This window comes from Enhydra lutris, unplaced genomic scaffold, assembly GCF_002288905.1.
Source record: "Enhydra lutris kenyoni isolate GAN:26980312 unplaced genomic scaffold, ASM228890v2 scaffoldscaffold1, whole genome shotgun sequence".
Lineage (NCBI taxonomy): Eukaryota > Metazoa > Chordata > Mammalia > Carnivora > Mustelidae > Enhydra > Enhydra lutris.
This window is the reverse complement of record NW_019154085.1, coordinates 100,325,036-100,346,371: the sequence shown is the minus strand read 5'-3', so window position 1 is coordinate 100,346,371 and position 21,336 is coordinate 100,325,036. Positions and strand designations below refer to the sequence as shown.

Here is a 21,336-nt window from a genome sequence, read left to right as displayed (position 1 = left end):
GCCAGGATGAAAGACAAGGAATATGGCACTTTCCAGACTTCCTGTCCATGGTTTAGGCTTTATACAAAGAAGAGACTCTGTCCCTCCCTCCTCCTTCTCTTTCTTTGAGTGTGTGTATGTGCCTGACTCCTTCCATGCATATGGTTTTGTTAGAATAAATCTTATGACAAAAATATGGAAAATAAATGCTTTAAGGAGTTCATAGAAATTTCTAATTTTTATCACTGACCTTAATTTACTGTGAAAGGTAAGAAAAGATATGGTGAACTCACTGATCGCCTCCATCTAACAGATACCCCCTGAGATTACATAATTTTTCCAAACTTAGACACAATAAGGAGTCAGAGGTAAGATGAGGTACCTTTGATTTCTAAATTGTTTTCATTTGGGAATCTTAAAATTCAATCCAAAACCTAGAATAATCACTATTTCTTTCTATTTGAACACCTATTAAATATCAACTTCTGTTTTCATAAATACTAAGGCTAGTTTTGTTAGCTATTATATTAGAATTTTACTACTATGTTAACTTTAAAACAAAGAAACAGCAAACATCTATCTCATAAAATATGTAAAAGTTCATTAGTCCTTGTTATTAATTAATAAATGCAATTTATTTCTGGTGAAAAGACTATTTCAATAGTGTACTTCACTAAAGTTTCAGTGATTTATTGAGCCTAATTTCCTTTAAATTGTAAGAAATATTTTGGTAATTTGAAGTATTTTTAAGATCAGTCAAGACAAAAAAAATGGCATTTAGAGCCTAAAAAGTAAAAAAGGCTGTAAGTTTATTAATATTAAATGGCACCTGGTTAGCAGTATTTTCTATGCTTTCCCAAAACTCTACCAAATTATGAATGGAAACAAATATAGGTATATTTAGTATGCATCATACCATACTGAAAAGTAGAAAAGTCTCCAGGAAACTTGGAAGAATTTCTATCACCCTTAATGCCTCTGGAATTAGATTAAAAACCATAAGAACTGGATCGCAAGGCTATTCCTAAAAAAATAGGCTACAACTACAACACCCAAAAAATCAAGAAGAATCTACACTCTGTCACTACTGTTTGTTCCTGTGAGCTAAAATTCAAGTGATGGGGGTGTCTGGGTGGCTAGGTCAGTTAAAGCACCAGACTCTTGATTTCGGCTCAGGTCATGACTCAGGGCTGTGAGACTGAGCCCTACCTTGGGCTCCACATTGGGCATGTGGAGTCTGCTTAGGATTCTCTCTCTCTCTCTCTCCCTCTACTCCTACCTCCCATCTCAAAAACAAAATAAAATGAAGCAAAGTAAAATAAAATAAAATAAAATAAGATAAGATAAAACAAAACAAAACATTAAATTAAATTAAATTCAAGTGATGTACTAACCAGATAATTAGGCCACCCACGTGGGTACCGCTTCGGTGTTATGTCAAGTATCCCACATGCTGTGCTTTACCTTCCAACTCTCTCTTCCCTACAGTATCACTCTTACAGTATCCATTAGAAATATCAACTTCCAGAAAACACCTTGGTACACATAGGATGCCTTGGGGAAGATAGTGATACCCCTATAAGAAGAGAATTGTGGGCCTGAGCTCAAGCAAGAAGAACCTTCTTAAAAAGTTATTCTTGGGAAGGTAATGTGTTTGTTTTCATCAATGCTGTTTAGAGTGTCAGGGAGGCAAGAAATAAAGAGATGAGGGGAAAAAAAAACAACAACAAAAACAAAAACATAAACATAAACGCAGTTATCAGTTCCCACGAGAATTCACTAGCTGGCATCTGCTTAGACACTAAGAAGAGACCCACGAACTAGGCAGCTCCACCGGTTTCGTATCTGTGGATCTTGGAAAATCAGCAAAATCGAGAGGAATAAACACTGAGTCTAAATAGACAGTCTTCTCTCCAAAGATAAATAGGAAAAGATGTTTATAAATGACAAATCAATAAAAATAGTTTAAAAATATGGTAACTAAAAGGGATATATGGCAATGTGCTTTGTATAGAATCATAGCATAAAACTGTAAGGAATAAAACTGAGATTCAAGAAAAGAAAAAAACTTAGAATGATATAAATAAGAAGGAATATAGTTAAGATCTTCAAGGGACCAAAATTTCATTAGCAGCATTAGAAGTACTAAACAGAATTGATGCCTAAAACAAGAAAAGAAATAAATAATATAGAAGGTAAACTTGGTAAGCTAGTCAAGAGATGAAACTAATAAGGGACAAAAATAATAGATAAAAAAGGCTTAAAGAGTCATCTTAAGGATTATAGGTCCCTCTTGGGAGAGAAACCAGATAATTCTATTATCAGTGTGTCACTTCTCAGCAAAATCTCATGCACTGACTACCAATCATTGTTTATGTCCTCTTCCTTTAAAACTGACCTTTTAGAAAGTACATGAAATCAATAAATCTATAATCAGAAACTTTCATTATAGGTCAGAAAAGCCAGAAATATATTAATACTGATTAATAACAAAACTAAGAATCACTAGGTTGATTTTAAATGTAGCCATGTCTTCTGACCTTGAGAAAAACCACAGGCATCCTAGACTTCCTCTAACTCTAAAACAGAGTTTGGAATGTTGACCACGAAAGGTGGCAGTTAATGGATATGGCTTCAGGTTAGCTTTAAAAAAAAAAAAATATATATATATATATACATATATATATATATATATACACACACACACACATATATATGAATATATAAAAATATAAAAAACATATACATATAAAAATATGTATATATATGTTTATATTCATATATTCTATATATATATATAGAAATAAAAATATAAATATAAATAAATAAAATATATTGAATACCTAAAAAGCATTAGAGGATTAAAATAAACTCAACATGGTTCCTACTTACAATGCCTCATGGTTAACTGAGAAAGAACTCTTCCAGTTTTAGGGTGCCTGGGTGGCTTAGTTGTTTAAGCATCTGACTCTTGATCTCAGTTCAGGTCTTGATCTCAGGGTCATGAGTTCAAGCCCGCTTTGAGCTCACACTGGGTTCAGAGTCTACTTAACTCTTCTGTTTTGACATTCTAGGACTAATTGTCATTGTGTTGACAAGCTCAAAAAATCAAGTAGGAAAAAAAGGACTCAATAAGATAAAAAGCAACTTTTGGGGGCACCTGGGTGGCTCACTGGGTTAAGCCTCTGCCTTCAGCTCAGGCCATGGTCTCAGGGTCCTAGGATCAAGCCCCACATTGGGCTCTCTGCTCAGCAGGGAGCCTGCTTCCCCCTCTCTCTCTGCCTGCCTCTCTGCCTACTTGTGATCTCTCTCTCTCTGACAAATACATAAATAAAATCTTATAAAAATTAATTAACTTAAAAAGGCAACTACTGAGCATGAAAATTCCATAGGTGCTCCTGAAGATGCACTAATTTTTAAGTATTCTTTTAAATTTTTCTTTCTTTCCACATAGTGACCTAACTTTTCCTTTCTTCTCTTTCCTTTTCTCCTCTTTCTTCTCTTTCCGTTTGTCTCTTTCTCTTATCTTATTTTCTTGTTCTTTTTTGTGGTGAAAACACTTTGGGTCTATCCTCTTAGCAAATTTCAAGTATAACAAGATTGTGGTGTTAACAACAGTCACGTTGCTGTATATCAGATTCCCAACTTATTCTTCTTGGATGACTGAAACTTGGTACCCTTAATTCCTCCTTATTTAATGACCTAAAGCATCTCTATCCAGCTACATTCTGTGAGCCTAGGAATGTTACTAAACTGAATTCTGCTTTCTCAGCTGTAAACTAGAGATGACACACACAAAAAAAATCATAGCATTGTTGTGAAGAATAAGATTGTATTGTTAAAAGCAGTTAGCACAGTGTCTGGGCACATACTCAACACCCAATGAATAACTAGTTGTTATTGCTGTTGTGCTTTGACAAAAAAGTAATGACTAGAAATATTGATGGACTTGCCCAAGGTCATACAGTCTGGTGAAGTGAAAATCAATTTTCATTCAAAAAAAAAAAAAAAAAAAAAAAAAAAAGAAAGAGAGAGAGAAATTAAGTGGTTTCAATTTTTTGTAGAACATATATCTCTTGTGATGCTCTCAATGGCCTTAGAAGTAAGGTATTAGGATCAAAACACAGTGACTTCAAGAAGTCAAATGATTTGCCTACCATGTTGACCAGAGGCAGAAGTGAAGCTCTGATTTCTGGAGGCCTAACCCTTCCCTTGTCATACACCTGTTTGACCTACAAATAGGCTGCTTCACCACCTTGATGGCTGGGAAGGCCCTTAGAGAGCAACACATCTGATGGTTCATAGCACCCAAGTCACTTAATCATGAGCCTAGGAAGATTATGGAGCCCTTCTGTTCCAGGAAGTATTACTCACTTTTCTGAATATCTTTAATGTTTTGAGTATAACAGACTCTTGGTAGAAATAAAATCTTAGGAGTTCAATATTTAAAAATAAATATATTTTATCGTGTGTGTGAGTGACAGAAAACAATTTAAACAATTAGCAAAACAGGTAATAGCAGAAAACCAAGTTAACATTCATACTCCTGGGAAAGAAGGAAACATACACACATACAACTAATTAATATCTGTACTTTTTTCATTTACAAATTGAAAATCATCGGAGACCAGGGAGTTGCAAGCTACCTGCTTTCAGATGCTATGTGCAAGCACATGGCAGTGACAAGTTAATGGCTTGGGTACACAGCCTCAGCAACAAACTCAAGCTCATTAAAACCGGCACGGGTATTGACAGCACAAAGGACTATACTGAGGTGTTATCAACTGAAGTGCAAAATGAGATCAGCTTTTACATCGCTTTTCAGCAACTCCATATGGCCAGTCAAACCAAAGAGAAAAGAGTTTTGTGTCATATCCTGGTGGTTTCCTGTACAGAAATGAGAAGCAGAGAAATTTCTATGAAAGCCGACACCATTCCCCAGGAACTATTCTAGACCAAAGAACCAACTGGTTTCCTAAACCAAAAACTTAAAACAGTGGTTTAAACCAAACTTTCACATTGATTTGGAGATAAAATGGCAAAATCTTAGAACTAAAGTTCTAAGAAGTCATCCTTATAATCTCGTATCAATTATATGAATTCTAGTACAGTATTCTTATCACATGATTACCCAACCTTTCTATAGTATTAGCTGGGATGGAGAAATCACTATTTTCTAGCTCACCCTAATCAAAAGTTGGAAAATTGCACTTACCAGATTTAATTTACCACAGTTGAGCAGACATTTATCCCTGCTGATTTCTCTTTAGTTACCTCAAGTCCACAGAATAAATCTGACCTCTTACTCACAGGATGGCCTTTCATATCCAATGATGCTTATAGTTAACACCTCTAATCCCTTTCTTCTCAAGGTCTGAATTTCTACACCTGTATTTCAGAAATTCTAGCTCATAATTCTGGTTTGCTTCCTTGCATACACTGTTACCGATAAACTCTGTCATTCAGAATTACCACAATTGCAAAAGCCAGTTAGGACCAGCATAGAATCCTCCCCTTGACCACATCTCCAGAAGTCTACTACTTCTCTCTGCTTCAGTTAGATTTAGTTCTTTAATGTTGCCAACTCATAGTTATTCACACTCATATCTCTATCCTTAGATGAAGCAATTCATAAGATAATGGTGACCATTCACAAATTAGTGATAATTACTTAGAGGTTCATTGTCTACTCTTTCAACATTTATGTATAATACAAAAAGTTACACTATAAAAGTTGTATAAAAGATGGCACGAGCAGAGTATCTCATTCTCAGGCTTTCTGTACTGCCCCAAACTCTCAATTCTCATTTGAAACAAAGCAAAACTCATATTTTAACTCATAAGTAGATGTGTAGTGCATTAAGGGCATTAAGTCATTAGTGATGTTTTAAAAAATGTTGGCATCTTACATAAAACAGCATAAATTTGATTATCAGCGTAACTCATGCCATTTACCAAGTCCATTAGAAGCTGAAAAAGAGTAAAATCAAGTTTTGAAAGTGATAGTGGAGAATTGTAAAATACTAACCCTAATAGTGTTAAATAATAATAAAACCTCCACCCAAGCCAGAGGGCAAGCAGTTTAGAAATATGCATTAGCTATACTGTCCTTTGCTTTAGGGTCTTTTGTACAACAGCACCCATATTTGGGTAATTCCAAAATGAGGAAAGTGGAGAGATCTCATGTGTCATTCAATCGAACTGTCTTATCTTGAAGATGAAGAATCTGAAGTCCGGCATATGATGATCACTAAGCAGCATGTACTGGCACAAAAACAGACGCACAGACCAGTGGAACAGAGTAGAGAGCCCAGATATGGACTCTCAACTCCACGGTCAAATAATCTTCAATAAAGCGGGAAAAAATATACAGTGGAAAAAAGACAGTCTCTTCAATAAATGGTGCTGGGAAAATTGGACAGCTATGTGTAGAAGAATGAAACTCGACCATTCTCTTCCACCACGCACAAAGATAAACTTGAAATGAATAAAAGACCTCAACGTGAGGTAGGAGTCTCTCAAAATCCTAGAGGAAACATAGGCAGTAACCTCTTTGACATCAGCCATAGCAAATTCTTTCAGGATATGTCTCCAAAGGCAAAGGAAACAAAAGTGAAAGTGAACTTTTGGGACTTCATCAAGATCCAAAGCTTCTGCACAGCGAAGGTAACAGTCAACAAAACAAAGAGGCAACCCACGGAATGGGAGAAGATATTCGCAAATGACACTACAGACAAAGGGCTGATGGCCATGATCTATAAAGAACTCCTCAAACTCAACACACACAAAACAGATAATCACATAAAAAAATGGGTAGAAGACATGAACAGGCACTTCTCCAATGAAGACATACAAATGGCTAACAGACACATGAAAAAATTCATCATCACTAGCCATCAGGGAGATTCAAATCAAAACCACACTGAGATACCACCTTACACCGGTTATAATGGCCAAAATTAACAAGACAGTAAACAACAAGTGTTGGAGAAGATGTGGAGAAAGGGGAACCCTCTTACACTGTTGGTGGGAATGCAAACTGGTGCAGCCACTTCAGAGAACAGTGTGGAGATTCCTCAAGAAATTAAAAATAGAGCTTCCCTATGGCCCTGCAATTGCACTACGGGGTATTTACCCCAAAGATACAGATTGAGTGAAAAGAAGAGCCATCTGTACCCCAATGTTCACATCAGCAATGGCCATAGTCGCCATACTGTGGAAAGAACCAAGATGCCCTTTAACGGATTAATGGATAAAGAAAATGTGATCCATATATACTATGGAGTATTATGCCCCCATCAGAAAGGATGAATACACAAGCTCTGTATCAACATGGACGGGACTGGAAGAGATTATGCTGAGTGAAATAAGTCAAGCAGAGAGAGTCAAGTATCATATGGCTTCACTTACTTGTGGAAGATAAGAAATAACATGGAGGAAATTGGGAGATGGAGAGAAGTGAGTTGGGGGAAATTGGATGGGGAGACAAACTATGAGAGACTGTGGACTCTGAGAAATAGAGGGTTTTGGAAGGGAGGGGAGTGGGGGGTTGGGTGAGCCTTGTGGTGGATATTATGGAGGGCATGTATTGCATGGAGCACTGGGTGTGGTGCATAAACAATGAATTCTGGAACACTAAAAAGAAATTTAAAAAAATAAAAAGAAAAAATAAATAAAGGTTGTTTTTTATTTGAGAGAGAGAGAGAGAGAGAGAAAACACATGAGCACAGCAGGGGGAGAAGCAGACAGAGGGAGAAGGAGAAGCAGGCTGCGAGGCTTGATCCCAGGACCCCAGGATCATAACCTGAGCCTAAGGCAGACACTTAATGGAGTTAGCCACCCAGGGGCCCCCAGATGCTCCCTCCTCTGCCCATTTTAATAGAATTATTACTTGATTACATTATTTGATTGTTTGGTATAATATTTTTTGGTATTGAGTTGTGTAAAGTTTTTATATATTTTGGACATTAACTCTACCTATGGGATATACAATTTGTAAATATCATCCCCCACTCAGTAGGCTGCCTTGTTGTTTTGTTGAGGTTTTCCTTTGTTGTACAAACAACCTTGGTTTTCAGTGTAGTTCCAATAGTTTATTTTTGCTTTTGTTTCTTTTGTCTGATGAGACATATCTAGAAAAACGTTCCTATAGCCTATGTCAAAGAATTATGCTTAAGTTTTCTTCTAGGAACTTAATGATTTCAGGTCTCAGATTTACGTTTTTAACCTGTTTTGAGCTTATTTTTGTGTATGGTTTAAGAAAGTGGTCCAGTTTCATTCTTTTGCATGAAGCTGTCCAGTTTTCCCAACAGCATTTATTGAAGAGACTGTCCTCTCCTCGTGTATATTCTTGTCTCCTTTGTTGTAGATTGACTTTATAAGTATGGGTTTATCTGGGTTCTCTAATCTAAGTGTCTCTTTTTGTTCCAGTGTTGTACTGTTTTAATTACTACAGCTTTTTAATATATCTTAAAATCTGGGATTGTCATACCTCCAGTTAGTTCTTCTTTCTCAAGATTGTTTTGGCTATACAGGATCTTTTGTAGTTCCATACAAATTTTAGTATTACTTATTCTGTGAAAAATACTGTTGGTGTTTTGATAGGGAGTGTATTTAATCTATAAACTGCTCTGGGTAGTATGGACATTTTAACAATATCCATTGTTCTAGTCCATGAGCATGGAATTTCGATTTGTTTGTGTCACCTAAAATTTCTTTCATCAGTGCTTTATAGTTTTTGGATTATAGGTCTATCACTTCCTTGGTTAAATTTATTCCTAGGTAATTTAATTTTTTTGGTGCAACTTAATTTTTTTTAAATTTCTCCTTCTACTTCATTATTACTATATAGGAGTGCAACATATTTCTGTATATTAATTTTGTATTGTACAACTTTATTGAATTTATTTACTAGTTCTAGTAGTATTTTTGGTGGAGTCTTTAGGGTTTTCCATGTATAGTATCATGTAATCTGCAAACAGTGAAAATTTTTCTTCTTCCTTACCCATTTGGATGATTCTTTTTTTTTTTTTTTTTTTTTTTTTGCTGCAGCTAGGACTTGTAATACTATGTTGAATAGCTGTGTGAACCTGAAGAAATCACCTATTTGCATTAAGCCTCAGTTTCTTCATTTATAAAATGAACATATTTCTACTTTGGGAACTATAAAATTAGATATAATAAATTAAAAATGCAAATCATGACTCCTGGCTACTATTAGAAGCCTCCTCCCCAAAACACAACATTTATTATTATTTATCATCAACAATAAACTGATAAAGGCAGATATTATAACTTCACTTTTTGCATCCATACAGCATTATATAAAAATAACGTTTAATTTTCATTAAAAACACAATAGGCAAGGATAAAAAAGAAATAGATATAGACCTGGTAAATTTGCTGTTATATGTAAACATAACACATGAATACACATGACACCGAACCACTGTTTGAATGAAATATTTCAGTTGACTCAATGCTTATGCTTGAAATGACTTGCCATACAGAATATCAGCCACTTAATGATAACCAATATTTTATCTCTAACAATTCTTCTTACTAAAGACTTTCTGAAATGTATCTTAATGTTAATACTTGTTTATTCAATACAAAATAATGGAACAGTTGATTGAGCTCTATGTAACCATCTCAATGGCCCATCCAAACTGACCACATGACCAAGCTGATTAAGCAAAAGCAGCCTGAGAAAGAAATACATGTGTGCACTCACACACATACATACACACAAAGGCAGAAAATGCGGCTCAAGGAAAACAAGGTGAATACAAAGGTTAACATGTAAATCTAAGTTCTTAGGTTTGCTGCAAGACTTCTTTTTTGTCAGTTACAATCAATAATATGAAATGATTACATTTTCTCAAAATCACCTAAAAATTCTAATCAAATTCAGTCAGATATGAGTCAAAGGAAATCTTCACTTATTATTATGTCTTTCCCTTAATACACTTTTCCTTAAGCTTTGATATGATTTTTTTTAATATACAAACATTAATACATGTTAATAAATGTTAATTTAAAGGCAAAACAATTTACATGGAACATTTTTTTCTACTCCAATGTATCCTACACAACATTGCACATGAAGAGTATGTTCCAGCCAGAGCTCATCACTGATTTTGAATTGCGAAGAAGTGAAGAAAACCTCTGTCTACATTTACTCATCTATGACAAAAAATTAATGTCCACTCTGACTGCCAAAGAAAGTTTTTCAAGGAAATGCAAATGAGTTACATGTGGAGCTATCCTAGAAAAGTAGAAGAGTAAATGTAAATTCTGATATACTATAAACTTATTAGGTGAAGTTCCTGTTACCAACATCTCCAATCTTAATTCTAAGGAAAATAAAATAGCTGATACTCAGAGCAACTTCAAATTCTTCTGTTTCAAAATGATGGTCTAATAACAGAGTAAAGTTAATTAAAATATAACAAATACAGTAAAATGATAGTGCAAGTATTTGATTCTATGCCAATTTTGAAGTGATCGACGTTTTCACCGTTAATTTTAAGGACACTGCACACGCACACACACACACATACACACACAGCACTACTGTTCATTAATCCTACATATTATGGTAATTTCAATGATGCTGTCACAACACAGCCTTGTTCTCCCAGTGATGTCCCCTCACTTTTATGCTCATCTGCCCACTACATGGACACTGAACTTCATCTCTTCCAGAAAGACCATTCCAATTATTCTTAAGTTAAACCAATCTCTTACTTCCATTTTGTATGCTTTTTAAAATAATAATTCAGTAATTTATCACTGAATTTTCACCTAGTTTCTAAATCCTCTAGGTAACTTAATTATATTTCATTTCTTGCAGCCTTGTCAGTGGCACATGTATGTATTAGCATACTGTTAACACATTTAAGTGAAGACTATATCAAATAAAGTGGAAACAAACTGAGGGTTTTGGAGGGAAGGGAGTTGGGGGATGGGTGAGCCTGGTGGTGGGTTTAAGGAGGGTATGTAATGCATGGAGCACTGGGTGTGGTGCATAAACAATGAATCTTGGAACACTGAAAAAATTAAATTAAATTTTAAAAAGTGATCTACTAATGACATGAAAAACAAACAAACTAATAAATAAGTAAATAAATAAATATCCTGTTTAGGAAAAAAAAAAAGTGGATGCAAAGAGAACAAAAAAATGTTCAAAACCCAAAATGTGCTAGTGTTTTTCGTCCATCATACCTGAAAGAGAGATGTGGAACTTGGACATGTGTTTTAAATTTGGGGGGAAAAAAGTTAATCAAACCTCATCATAATTTGTACTGAGTATTTCTCATAATGCTCATTATCTCTACTTTCTGCCTGATCACAGACTTTGATGACTAATTTCACTTCTTTAAACCCTAGTTATCATAGAAGACACTATACACAATGGGGAAAGAACTTCAATTTAATAATTTAATAATTTCCTAGGGCAAAAGAACCACATTTGTTCATCTTTATGCCCGTGTATCTATAAGAATTGTTGGCTATGCTCCATGAATAGGTTTTTAATGTAAAAGAGGACAGATGGAAAAATTACTGGAAAGATAGATGCCAACATCAAAAGTGTCCATTAGTCTACATTTTTGTTGACAAGCTCAGTCTCTGGGCCTACAAAACCAAGACTAACCACAATTGTATGAAATGCCCCATGACTGTGAGAACTACTATTTATTTTACCACAAACCTTTCAAATGTCCACAGATCCCACTTGAAACAGACAAAAACCTGTATAGAGCATATACATGAGACTCAGTAATGCTTGTTGATGAACTTTAAACATAACTGTTTCATCCCACTCAGACTTTTTCCCCATTTTTATGAATCCAAACATAGTACTTAATCGAAAGTCTGGTTTCTCCTTCCAACTCCTTTTAAATTCTCTAAAGTAATCATTGTATTTCTAAAACACAGAAATATTGTCTTCCCAAAAAATTTTCCCCCCTGAAGTGTTAACACTGGATTTTGTGGATAAATGCTCATCCCAGTCTCTCTCGGTATTTAGTATAAATTATGTCATTTTAAGACAAGTTGGAATTTTAAAATATTTCCTTAAAAAATATTTAGACTTAAATTTCAAACCAAAATCTGAATACTTGTAGCTAGTATATAAGGTTGACATAGTATGTTTTTTTTTATAGCAAATATTTTTACTTTAAGTACTTTAATGTAGGGTAATTTAAACTTGGTTAAAAGCACGCTATGACATTTAAATCATACAGTGATAAAGAAAATATTTTTGGTAACTTAGAGATAAGAAAATATGTTTTAATGGTATATTTTTCTAAGTACTTCCTTAATTTTGGCAGGAAATGATCTACTCTTGATAGTAATATATTTTGACATACATTACTCTAAAAGGATAACAATTAATTATATTTTAACCTAATTTTTCAATTATCTGAGCTACGAATCAGGAACTAGGGATGTCATAATTTTAATAGCCCTTTATATGTTTTTATTACAGAGAGAAAAAAGAACATCAGTAAAATACAAGGAATATTCTATCCTGGTCTCTTGAAAATGGGGAGTAAAACTGCTAATAAAAGAATCAGCATCCCTTAAGATAGTGCAAGTTGGATTCTGCTTGACTGAAATCATACATGGAATAAAAAAAAAAAAAACCCAAAAAAACAAATGAATAAGCAAACAAACAAAAGGCAGAATAAGACCTGAAAATACAGAGAACTGAGGGTTGTGAGAAGGGAGGGAGCATGTGGGGAAAACAGGTGAAAGGGAGTGGGAGATGTGAGCTTCCAGTTACAGGAAGCATGACATAGGAATGAAAAGCACAGCATTACGAATATGTCATTGATATCGCAGTAGTGTTGTATGGTGACAAGTTGCAGCTGCACTTGTGTGAGCAGAGCATAACATACAGACTTGTCAAATCACCGTGTCATACACCTGAAACTAATGTAACATTGCGTGTCAGCTATAATCAAATAAAAAATTAAAAACAAAAAAGACAGTCCAGCTCTGCTCTGAGAACATTCCTCTTTTCCCAGGCTCAGTAACAACCCTATGCTTCTCTCTGTACTTCTCGCTCTCATGTTGATCTTGGGACAAAAGAAACACAGTCCGTCTTTCATCCCTGTGTTGCAGGTCTACCATAGATGAGGCGGTGCTCCTAGTGTCCTCCTTCACATCTTTAAGGGCCCCACACTCCCCAGTGCCTGTCAGACATCCTGGGCATTCATCATTTTAGGTTACATCTCTAACTTGCTTTCTTAATGTATTTTCTTAAGATTTTATTTATTTACTTGACAGAGAGAGCATGAGCAAGAGGGAGAGGGAGAAGGAGAATCTGAAGTAGGACTTGATCCCATGACAGCGATCATGACCTGAGCCAAAACCAAGAGTCTGATGCTTAACCTGCTGAGCCACCCAAGAGCCCTCTACCTCATTTCCAAATAATAAACAATTACTGTGAATAGTGACAAAACAAATATTTAGTGAGCTGAAAGTACTTACATTTTAATAAGAATTTTAGTAATTCTTTACATGTAAGAGAAGTAACAACATATTTATTGCATATTTTGAAAACAGACCAAAAAGGAGAAAAAATTAAGAGTAACTCATAATCACTCCATCAGAGAGTGACTTAATATGTTAACATATTTAATTCTGATATCACATTCTTTGCATCTACATATGTACATGCATGTGAATGTACTGGTATATAATTCTATATGACTGTAATTCTATATTCAGCAATTTTCACTTAACATCTTATTCTGAGCTGTTCTAATGTCATCAGTTTTTTTTCTCCCACAAGATCAGTTTTAATAGCTGTATAAGTTTCCATTAAACAGATGGAAAACTAGATGAAGATAAATTACCTAACCATATACCTACTTTTGCACATGTACTATATGTTATTTTGTCCTTATATATTATAATAAATACATAAATTATCCCCCCAAACCTCATAGTCATGAGTTCAATTCTACCATTTTTTTATTATCACCTTGATTGATGGTTATAATTTTTTTAAGAGAATAAAAAGACAAAAGAGTTAAAATTCTGACAGGGAGGACTGGGAGTGAGAATGCTGTCAGCACTGTAACTAGTTCCCTATGTACAAAAAATCCAAAAGCTTCTGCAACACAGTGAATGGATAGACAAAAATTCTAGCATGATAAAATAGTGCCAAAAAATAACAAACAAGATTCATTTGTTTGACTCCCCCAATTATGAGTTCTCTTTTTATTATAAATATTATCAATATTATTTCCATAATTTGCTTTACTTATCATGAAGAATACAACAATGGTTTTTCACTTTCTATTCAATATCCCAGATCCTGTTCATCAGGACGAGAGAGGGCCATTTACAAAGAAATATTAGGTATTAACAGCATCGCTAAAAGTGGTTATCAGAATTCTGACCATTTGAAGATCTGGAAGGCTTCAGACCTTCCCCTTTTACTTACATATTTTCTTATTTTTTTTTAAATTTTGCCTTTACCTTTGTTATCTTTGCTTTTTACATATTTTGCTAATTTAATTTTTGCTATGCTTCTACATATAGGAACTATTACCCCCAGTTTAAATGAAAACAAAGTAAAACAAAATACAAACATTAGTAGGCTTTAAAAAATTGTTGAGAGACCCAGGTTTGTCTCATTTTAGTGACTTTCCTATATTAATATGTCACTTCGTCACACATCATTTAAAAGGGAGCAGGTTTACATATCTGGTTTTGGATATTACCTTGGGAGATGACTTGAATGGTGCCAACACTGTCCAATAAAGTCACGATTAAATCCAGAGCCTCAGACATCATCGTTCATCCCAACTAGCCATTTTTAAAAAAAAAAAAAAAAAAAATGTGCAACAGCTCACATGCTGTATGGACACTGGGAAGGACAGGTTTGTATAGAACAGAGAAAAATCTATGCATATCATGAGAAAAGGAACTGAAATGAATCCTCTACTGTTTGTGGATCAAGGGGTCCACCCATATATAGGAAAATATAGTGGTGTATCCCATTATGCTAACTAAACCACTTACTGAGTAGGAGATGAGTCTAGGCAGGGTGCTAATTCCTGGGGTGACTCAAACATGAGCATGATGCAGGTTCCATTCCCCAGGGCTTTCTGTCTCTCTGAGCTGATGTTGGCAAACTACAGCCAGCTGGCAAAGTATTGGTCACTGGTCAACAATGGGACAAGTTTAATTGAGAGTACACATTTAGAAAATCTGGAAGCAATTTCACATCACTGCAAGTCCAAATGCATAAGTGGACTAATCTCACTGAGCAGCTGAACTAGTGGGTGAGCCAGTAACAGACTAGCTGTACACAATAGAATCTCATTACCTGATGCTATAATTTAACATTAGTTTGCCTATTATAACCCAGATGTATTTAATATCCAAGATCTACCTTTAACAAAAGATAATTTAAATGATCTATACTATGCAGGATAAATTTTGAAACTGGCTAGTGGTAAATAGTGGAAGTTACCATGTTATCTCATGATTCATTATGGGTAAAAGCTCAAAATGAATATCCAGAGATCACCAAAATTGCTTTAAAGTCTTTACTTTCCATTATTATGATCCTCATTTTGGAGACTGATTTCTCTTCTACATGAATACTATTAAAACAAAAAACAGAAATAATCAAGATAAAGGTTGTCCTCAATGAGCAGTGCTGTCATCCGTCTAACCTAGATTATTTAATTTAAAAAAAAGGAAGCAAGCTAATTTATTACATTAAAACTTTAAATTGTGATATGCCAGTGCCTCTTCAAAATATGAGAAGAGGCACTTAATATTTGTTTAATTCTGATTTAGGAATAACAAAAAGTTAGAGGTGTAATAGTAATACTCTCTATTAATTTCCTATATATACTCTCCCAAAGTAATATTTGAAATTCCTTAATTCCAATATTATGATTGTACTTATATTTTTGAAATATAATTTTAGAACACTTGATTGCAGTAAGATGAAATTTGAGGTTGTATTTGAATATCTAGTTACCTTTTTTCACTTATTTACTTTTATTGTACTTTTCAAAAGTGTTGATTCATGCTAAAATGGAAATGACACTGAACAACATGGATTTGAATTATGTGGGTCCATTTATATGCAGATTTTTTGGTACATTACAGTACAGTATTTTTTCTCTTCCTTATGATTTTCTTAAGAATATTTTCTTTTCTCGGGATGCATAGGTGGCTCAGTGGGTTAAGCCTCTGCCTTTGGCTCAGGTCATGATCTCAGGGTCCTGGGATCAAGCCACGCATTGCGCTCTCTGCTCAGCCTCTCTCTCTGCCTGCTTTCTGCCTACTTGTGATCTCTGTCAAATAAATACACTTGATATTAGCCAAAAGGCCGAGAAGTGATGTCTGTCAAATAAATAAATCTTTAAAAAAAAAAAAAAAAGAGTATTTTCTTTTCTCTTGTTTATTTTTCCATTTGCCATTTTTTATTTTTAATTTTTTAATCTAAGTTTCTATTTTAATTCCGGATTGGTAACATACAGTGTAGTATTATTTTCAGGTGTAAAGTATAGTAATTTAACAGTTCCATACATCACCCTGCAACTCATCATGACAAGCACAGTCCTTAATCCCCCATCACCTGTTTAACCCATTCCCTAACCCCCTCCCCTCTGATAACCATCAGTTTGTTCTCTGAGGTTAAGAGTCTGTTTCTTGTCTTGTCTCTCCATCTTAATTTTTCCCTTTGCTTGTTTATTGTGGTTCTTAAATTCTAGATCATTTTATATGAATACAGTATAACAGGTATAATATATAAAATACATATCAATCAATGGTTTATGTTATCAGAAAGGCTTCCAGTCAATAGGAAGCTATTAGTAGGTAAGTCTCTGGGGAGTCAGAAGTTACATACGAATTTTCAACTGGGCAGGATGGTTGGTCCCCTAACCCTGTGCTGTTCAAGGGTCAAAGGAAAAAAAAATGAATTAAATTTAAAAATAGTGATCTTTCACAACAGTTTTAGAAGTACTGTCTTAGAAGAGATTAGGTATATTAAAATTATAATTGAGGTATAAATTTCTATATGGGGAGTCAAACCTTAGGGTTTAGAGGAAGATAACGTTCCTTACAGCTGGTAGGACAAATAGTCACTGACTTTGTACCTGGGCATCAGGTTTCAAGCTGGATAACATCTGGGCTTTCCTCTGAGGAAGGGATTCCAGAGGGAGAAAATAGCGTGGGCGAAGGCACAGAGGTCAAGAAAGCTTCTGAGCTTACGAAGAACATCAAGAAGTTCAATGTGCCTAAAATATGATGTAAAGCTGACAAATAGGAAAGAGGCTGAGCTTAATTCTGAGAGGCTTGCTACAAAGGGAAGACTGAAATTTATTCAACTGGCAAAGGGGTTCCTCTGATGGTGTTCTGAAAAGTGCATTAGCAGTTTTCAGCGGGGCTTTATAAAATTGTATTTGACAGGAGACTGATGGAGGGATTGGTTGGAGACCCATGTGACTAAAGAAAGGGAAGGGCACTATTTTTTCTTATTAGTTATAAAAATTACATAAACATATACTTTGTTAGAGAAAATTTAGGGGAAAAAAAAAAAACGTAACGGCAGAAGACCAAAAAAAAAAACAAAAAACAAAACAACAACAAAGAAAACAGGCCAAAATCCAGCCATCTGGACATATTCACTGGTACATAATACAGATAGTGTGATGTCACATGCCATAAACACTGTTTTGAAGACCTCTTTATTCACTTTTTATAACATGAACATGTTAATAAATACATTTATATATATTTCCTTTAGTGACCACGTAAGTTAACATTATATGGATATACCCAGGGAAAGGACATTCCTGTAATACTAAAGATGAAAGGATTAATAGCAATGAAATCTAAAACAATGAGATTATTAAAGTAGTTGGCACATGTGTTAGAGGCTGGGAACGACATCTCAGAGCTGAACAACGAAAGAGGGTAAGTTTTACACTTGAACATAGTCACAAAGTCGGTAAATCAGGGTCCATCTCTTATCAGCTGTGTTTTTGGATACATATTTTTGCTAAAGTCTCAGTTTTCTGGGGTTAATAATTTTAACTTTACATGCTATTTGTAAAATATGGATAAAAAGCATCTCACACAAAATTTAACACAGAAGGCCCCCAATTAATGTTGGGTCTTTCTTTGATGATTGATTGATCATCAAATATATGTGGGGAGATGAATAATGTTACCGAAATGGATTTCCAGGTTTCAAGGTGACATAACTAGGAAGATGATGCTATAAAAATGGAGATTTCAAGGATATGAGCAGATTTGGGGGAAGGCAGTTGTTAAGCTAACCATGAACATGAGCACCCATCCAAGGCTGCAATGACATTCACAGATATATTAGTTGAGAAACAGCATAATGAACGACATTACTGCACTACATCCTAGACTTGCCAGGGCCATGTCGACTCCCTCCTTCTCCTTGACCAGTAATGCATTAAGTGTTCCTAGGTGACCTCCAAGAATTAAATGAAGCTTCCAAATGAGCTCAGCTTTGACTCTTTCAAGCCACTTATATAAAGATGACCTAGTGAGACATCTCATAAAGAAAAAGATGACATTTCACCCTTAGATATAATCTGTGATAATGAGGCCAAGGTCACACATTTTATCCACATAGTTCCCACTGTATTTTCTGGCTATGTGAGGAATGTGTAAATAGGCCACGTATCTAATGATTGCCAGAAAGGAGATCTGAGTTGGATAAGAGAAATGAATGAACACAAATCTACTGCCCTACTTGAAAAGCAAGCCAGTGCACATAATCCACTAACAGCGAGTCTGTTTCTTCAGTGGTATTTGTAAGGACGGCATGCGTCTGAAAGCTTAAAGTGTGTTTAACCTTGTTTCAAAGATTCTTTTTATGCCAAATCATTTCATAAATATTTTAGGTGTTAGGTTTTACTCAGAGTTTAATAACAACACTCTAGCTTTGTCTGAGGATATTTTCTCAACATGGGGTTTACCAGTGATCGGAAAAGAAATGATGAAAAAAGTGATGAAAATGATTAACCACAAATACATTATGTTGGTATCCTGCAAAGGGTTAAAGTGGAATGTGTGTCCTAGATATTGAAATGTGGCTTAATTTAGCAAGTAGTTCACCATAAGTATTTGTACAGGCTTTTGGCATTTCAATATCAAAGTGTCAGTTATACACAGGAGTAAATGCCTCTTTGAATAGTCCAAGCTCACCTGAGAAGGGTGATGAAGCCCATGATTTTTTATTGCTTTCCAAAGTCAAAGACTACACAAATGTCTATAGTTTGGCCAAAATTATGGTAAATAAAACAGAATGTTCCTGACCAGTTCAAATCTAATGACTCCCAATTTTTTCCACAATTTCTATGCCACCTCCTTTAATAGAAAATAGAAATGCTAGCAAGTATGAAGATGATTTTAAAATTAAAAGCAGGGGAAGGATTTGTGAGAGATCCATCTAATGTTAATGACGTACCTCTTTATTAGCCCTCCTTAGTCACAGTGCTCTTCTGAACTAAACATAGGGTACATCTAAAGTAATCACAGTGCAAGGCAACAGAATGGCAAGTCCCAAATTAATGAATAATTCAAAATAAAATTTTGCAAAGAAATAAATAAAACACTGTCTTGTTTTCTGTATCTATAATACCATCCCTACGATACACACTCATCTTCCAACCAATTTTAACTGAAACTTGAGTTTACCTAAAAATAACACTGGATTTCAATTAAATACATTCATTCATTTATTCAAATCTTGAGTGCCTGCTGATCTCCAAGAACTGTATCAGTGCTAGGTAAACAAGTATGATTTGGCCTCTGCCCTCAAAAACTAAGTTACATTCTTTTTATAGCTTCCACAAATTATCATTTGATTTGCAGGCATAAATGCACTTAATTAGAATACTAGAGAAGAAAGATGGACTGGATGTGAGATGATCTTTATTACATAAAAAGACAAAGATCCTTTTTATCTGTCATATAAATAATCTACTCTATGCCTTGCAAACAAGCAAAGTTATTATGTCTAAATAAAATGAAGGGCAAAGATTAACAGCTATCTAACAGCAGTGATTCGTATGGAAAGGCAAATTGGAATCGTCAAGGAATAGAAACATGACTTCCTTTTTACCAACACATTTCTTATGATTAGATTATCCAGTAACTTCTCCTATTACCTTTCATTAAGTTAAACCAAAGTCCATGGAGCCATTTGGTAGCTTTTATTTTTGGTTGTTTCTTTTTTAATCTAAATACTTTTTTAAAACTTTTGATAATGATAAAATCAGAAATAACCTAAGGGAAACTGAGGCAGTGTTTTTGCTGGAAAAGGACAAAGTAGTTCAGTATATTTCCATGCCATATCTAAAGACCTCAACTTTGCAAAGATTCTCCCTGGAGAGTAGCACTTAAGCTTAAAAAGAAAAGCCACAAAGGGAGAAAAGAAAACTAATCCAACTGCCAAATTTGAAGCACTTACATACACAGTCTCCCCAAATCTAGACTTCTACACCAATAAGAATGACCCAGAGAAATGCTGAGATTTAACACATGCTTGAAAAGCCACAGAACTAGTGATCATGAAGAACAGCAGAGATACAACAGTCAATCTAAAACTTGGAGAATAATTTGATTGATGACCTATCTTAGGAACTGGTTTTCTCTCACAAGAGCCAAGGTATTAATTTCTGATTAAGTAGTATATCGGTATATGTAATCACTGATTAAAATACCATTTTAATTAAAAATGCCATTATTTACTTTGTTTACTTTAATTTTAAAGACATGAAATTCAAAATAAATGGAGCACATACCATTGATCCACCGAGCTTCTGGGTCATGAAGCACAAAGTCTCTCCTGAAGAGGTCTTCTAAAGACAATCTAGTTTCTGATGAATTTGTGAGTTCATCTAAAATGAAATAAATCTTAGATTAGACACTTCTCATGTTAGTTTTAAAACTAATGAATTCTAAAAATTGGACTATTTTGTTACAAAGATATGTTAACTAGAGGACAATATAAAGTAGTTATCATCATACGGACTTTGGCATTTGAAGCTTTTCGTTTCACGAAGTTTTTCAAAATATTAAGTTATTTTAAATATTATATCTGTCTTCATCTAGCACAAATTTAATAGATCTATCTCTTGTTAGGTAGTGATATAATATAAAAGAAGTTAAGAGCTCCTGTTTTGCATTGTGCCCGCACATTTTTTAGGGTTTAATCATAATCCAGCTCATTACTTTCTAAAATGACTTTGACATATTCTCCTAAAGCTAAATTTGTATTTTCATTGTAAACACCAAAGATGAGAGAGTTGAGGGTCCTTGATAAAAACA

The 21,336-nt window shown here is 34.6% G+C and overlaps 1 protein-coding gene across 2 annotated transcripts in view; it reads right to left on the bottom strand.

The window, feature by feature from the left end:
* Positions 1 to 21,336, bottom strand: part of LOC111155763 (dipeptidyl peptidase like 10) — a 1,348,454-nt gene that overhangs the window by 435,061 nt on the left and 892,057 nt on the right. For both annotated transcript variants that reach the window (XM_022516189.1, XM_022516263.1), the window contains exon 3: positions 20,811 to 20,906. In XM_022516189.1, the coding sequence (XP_022371897.1) occupies positions 20,811 to 20,906 (96 nt within the window). The remainder of the gene's footprint in view (positions 1 to 20,810; positions 20,907 to 21,336) is intronic.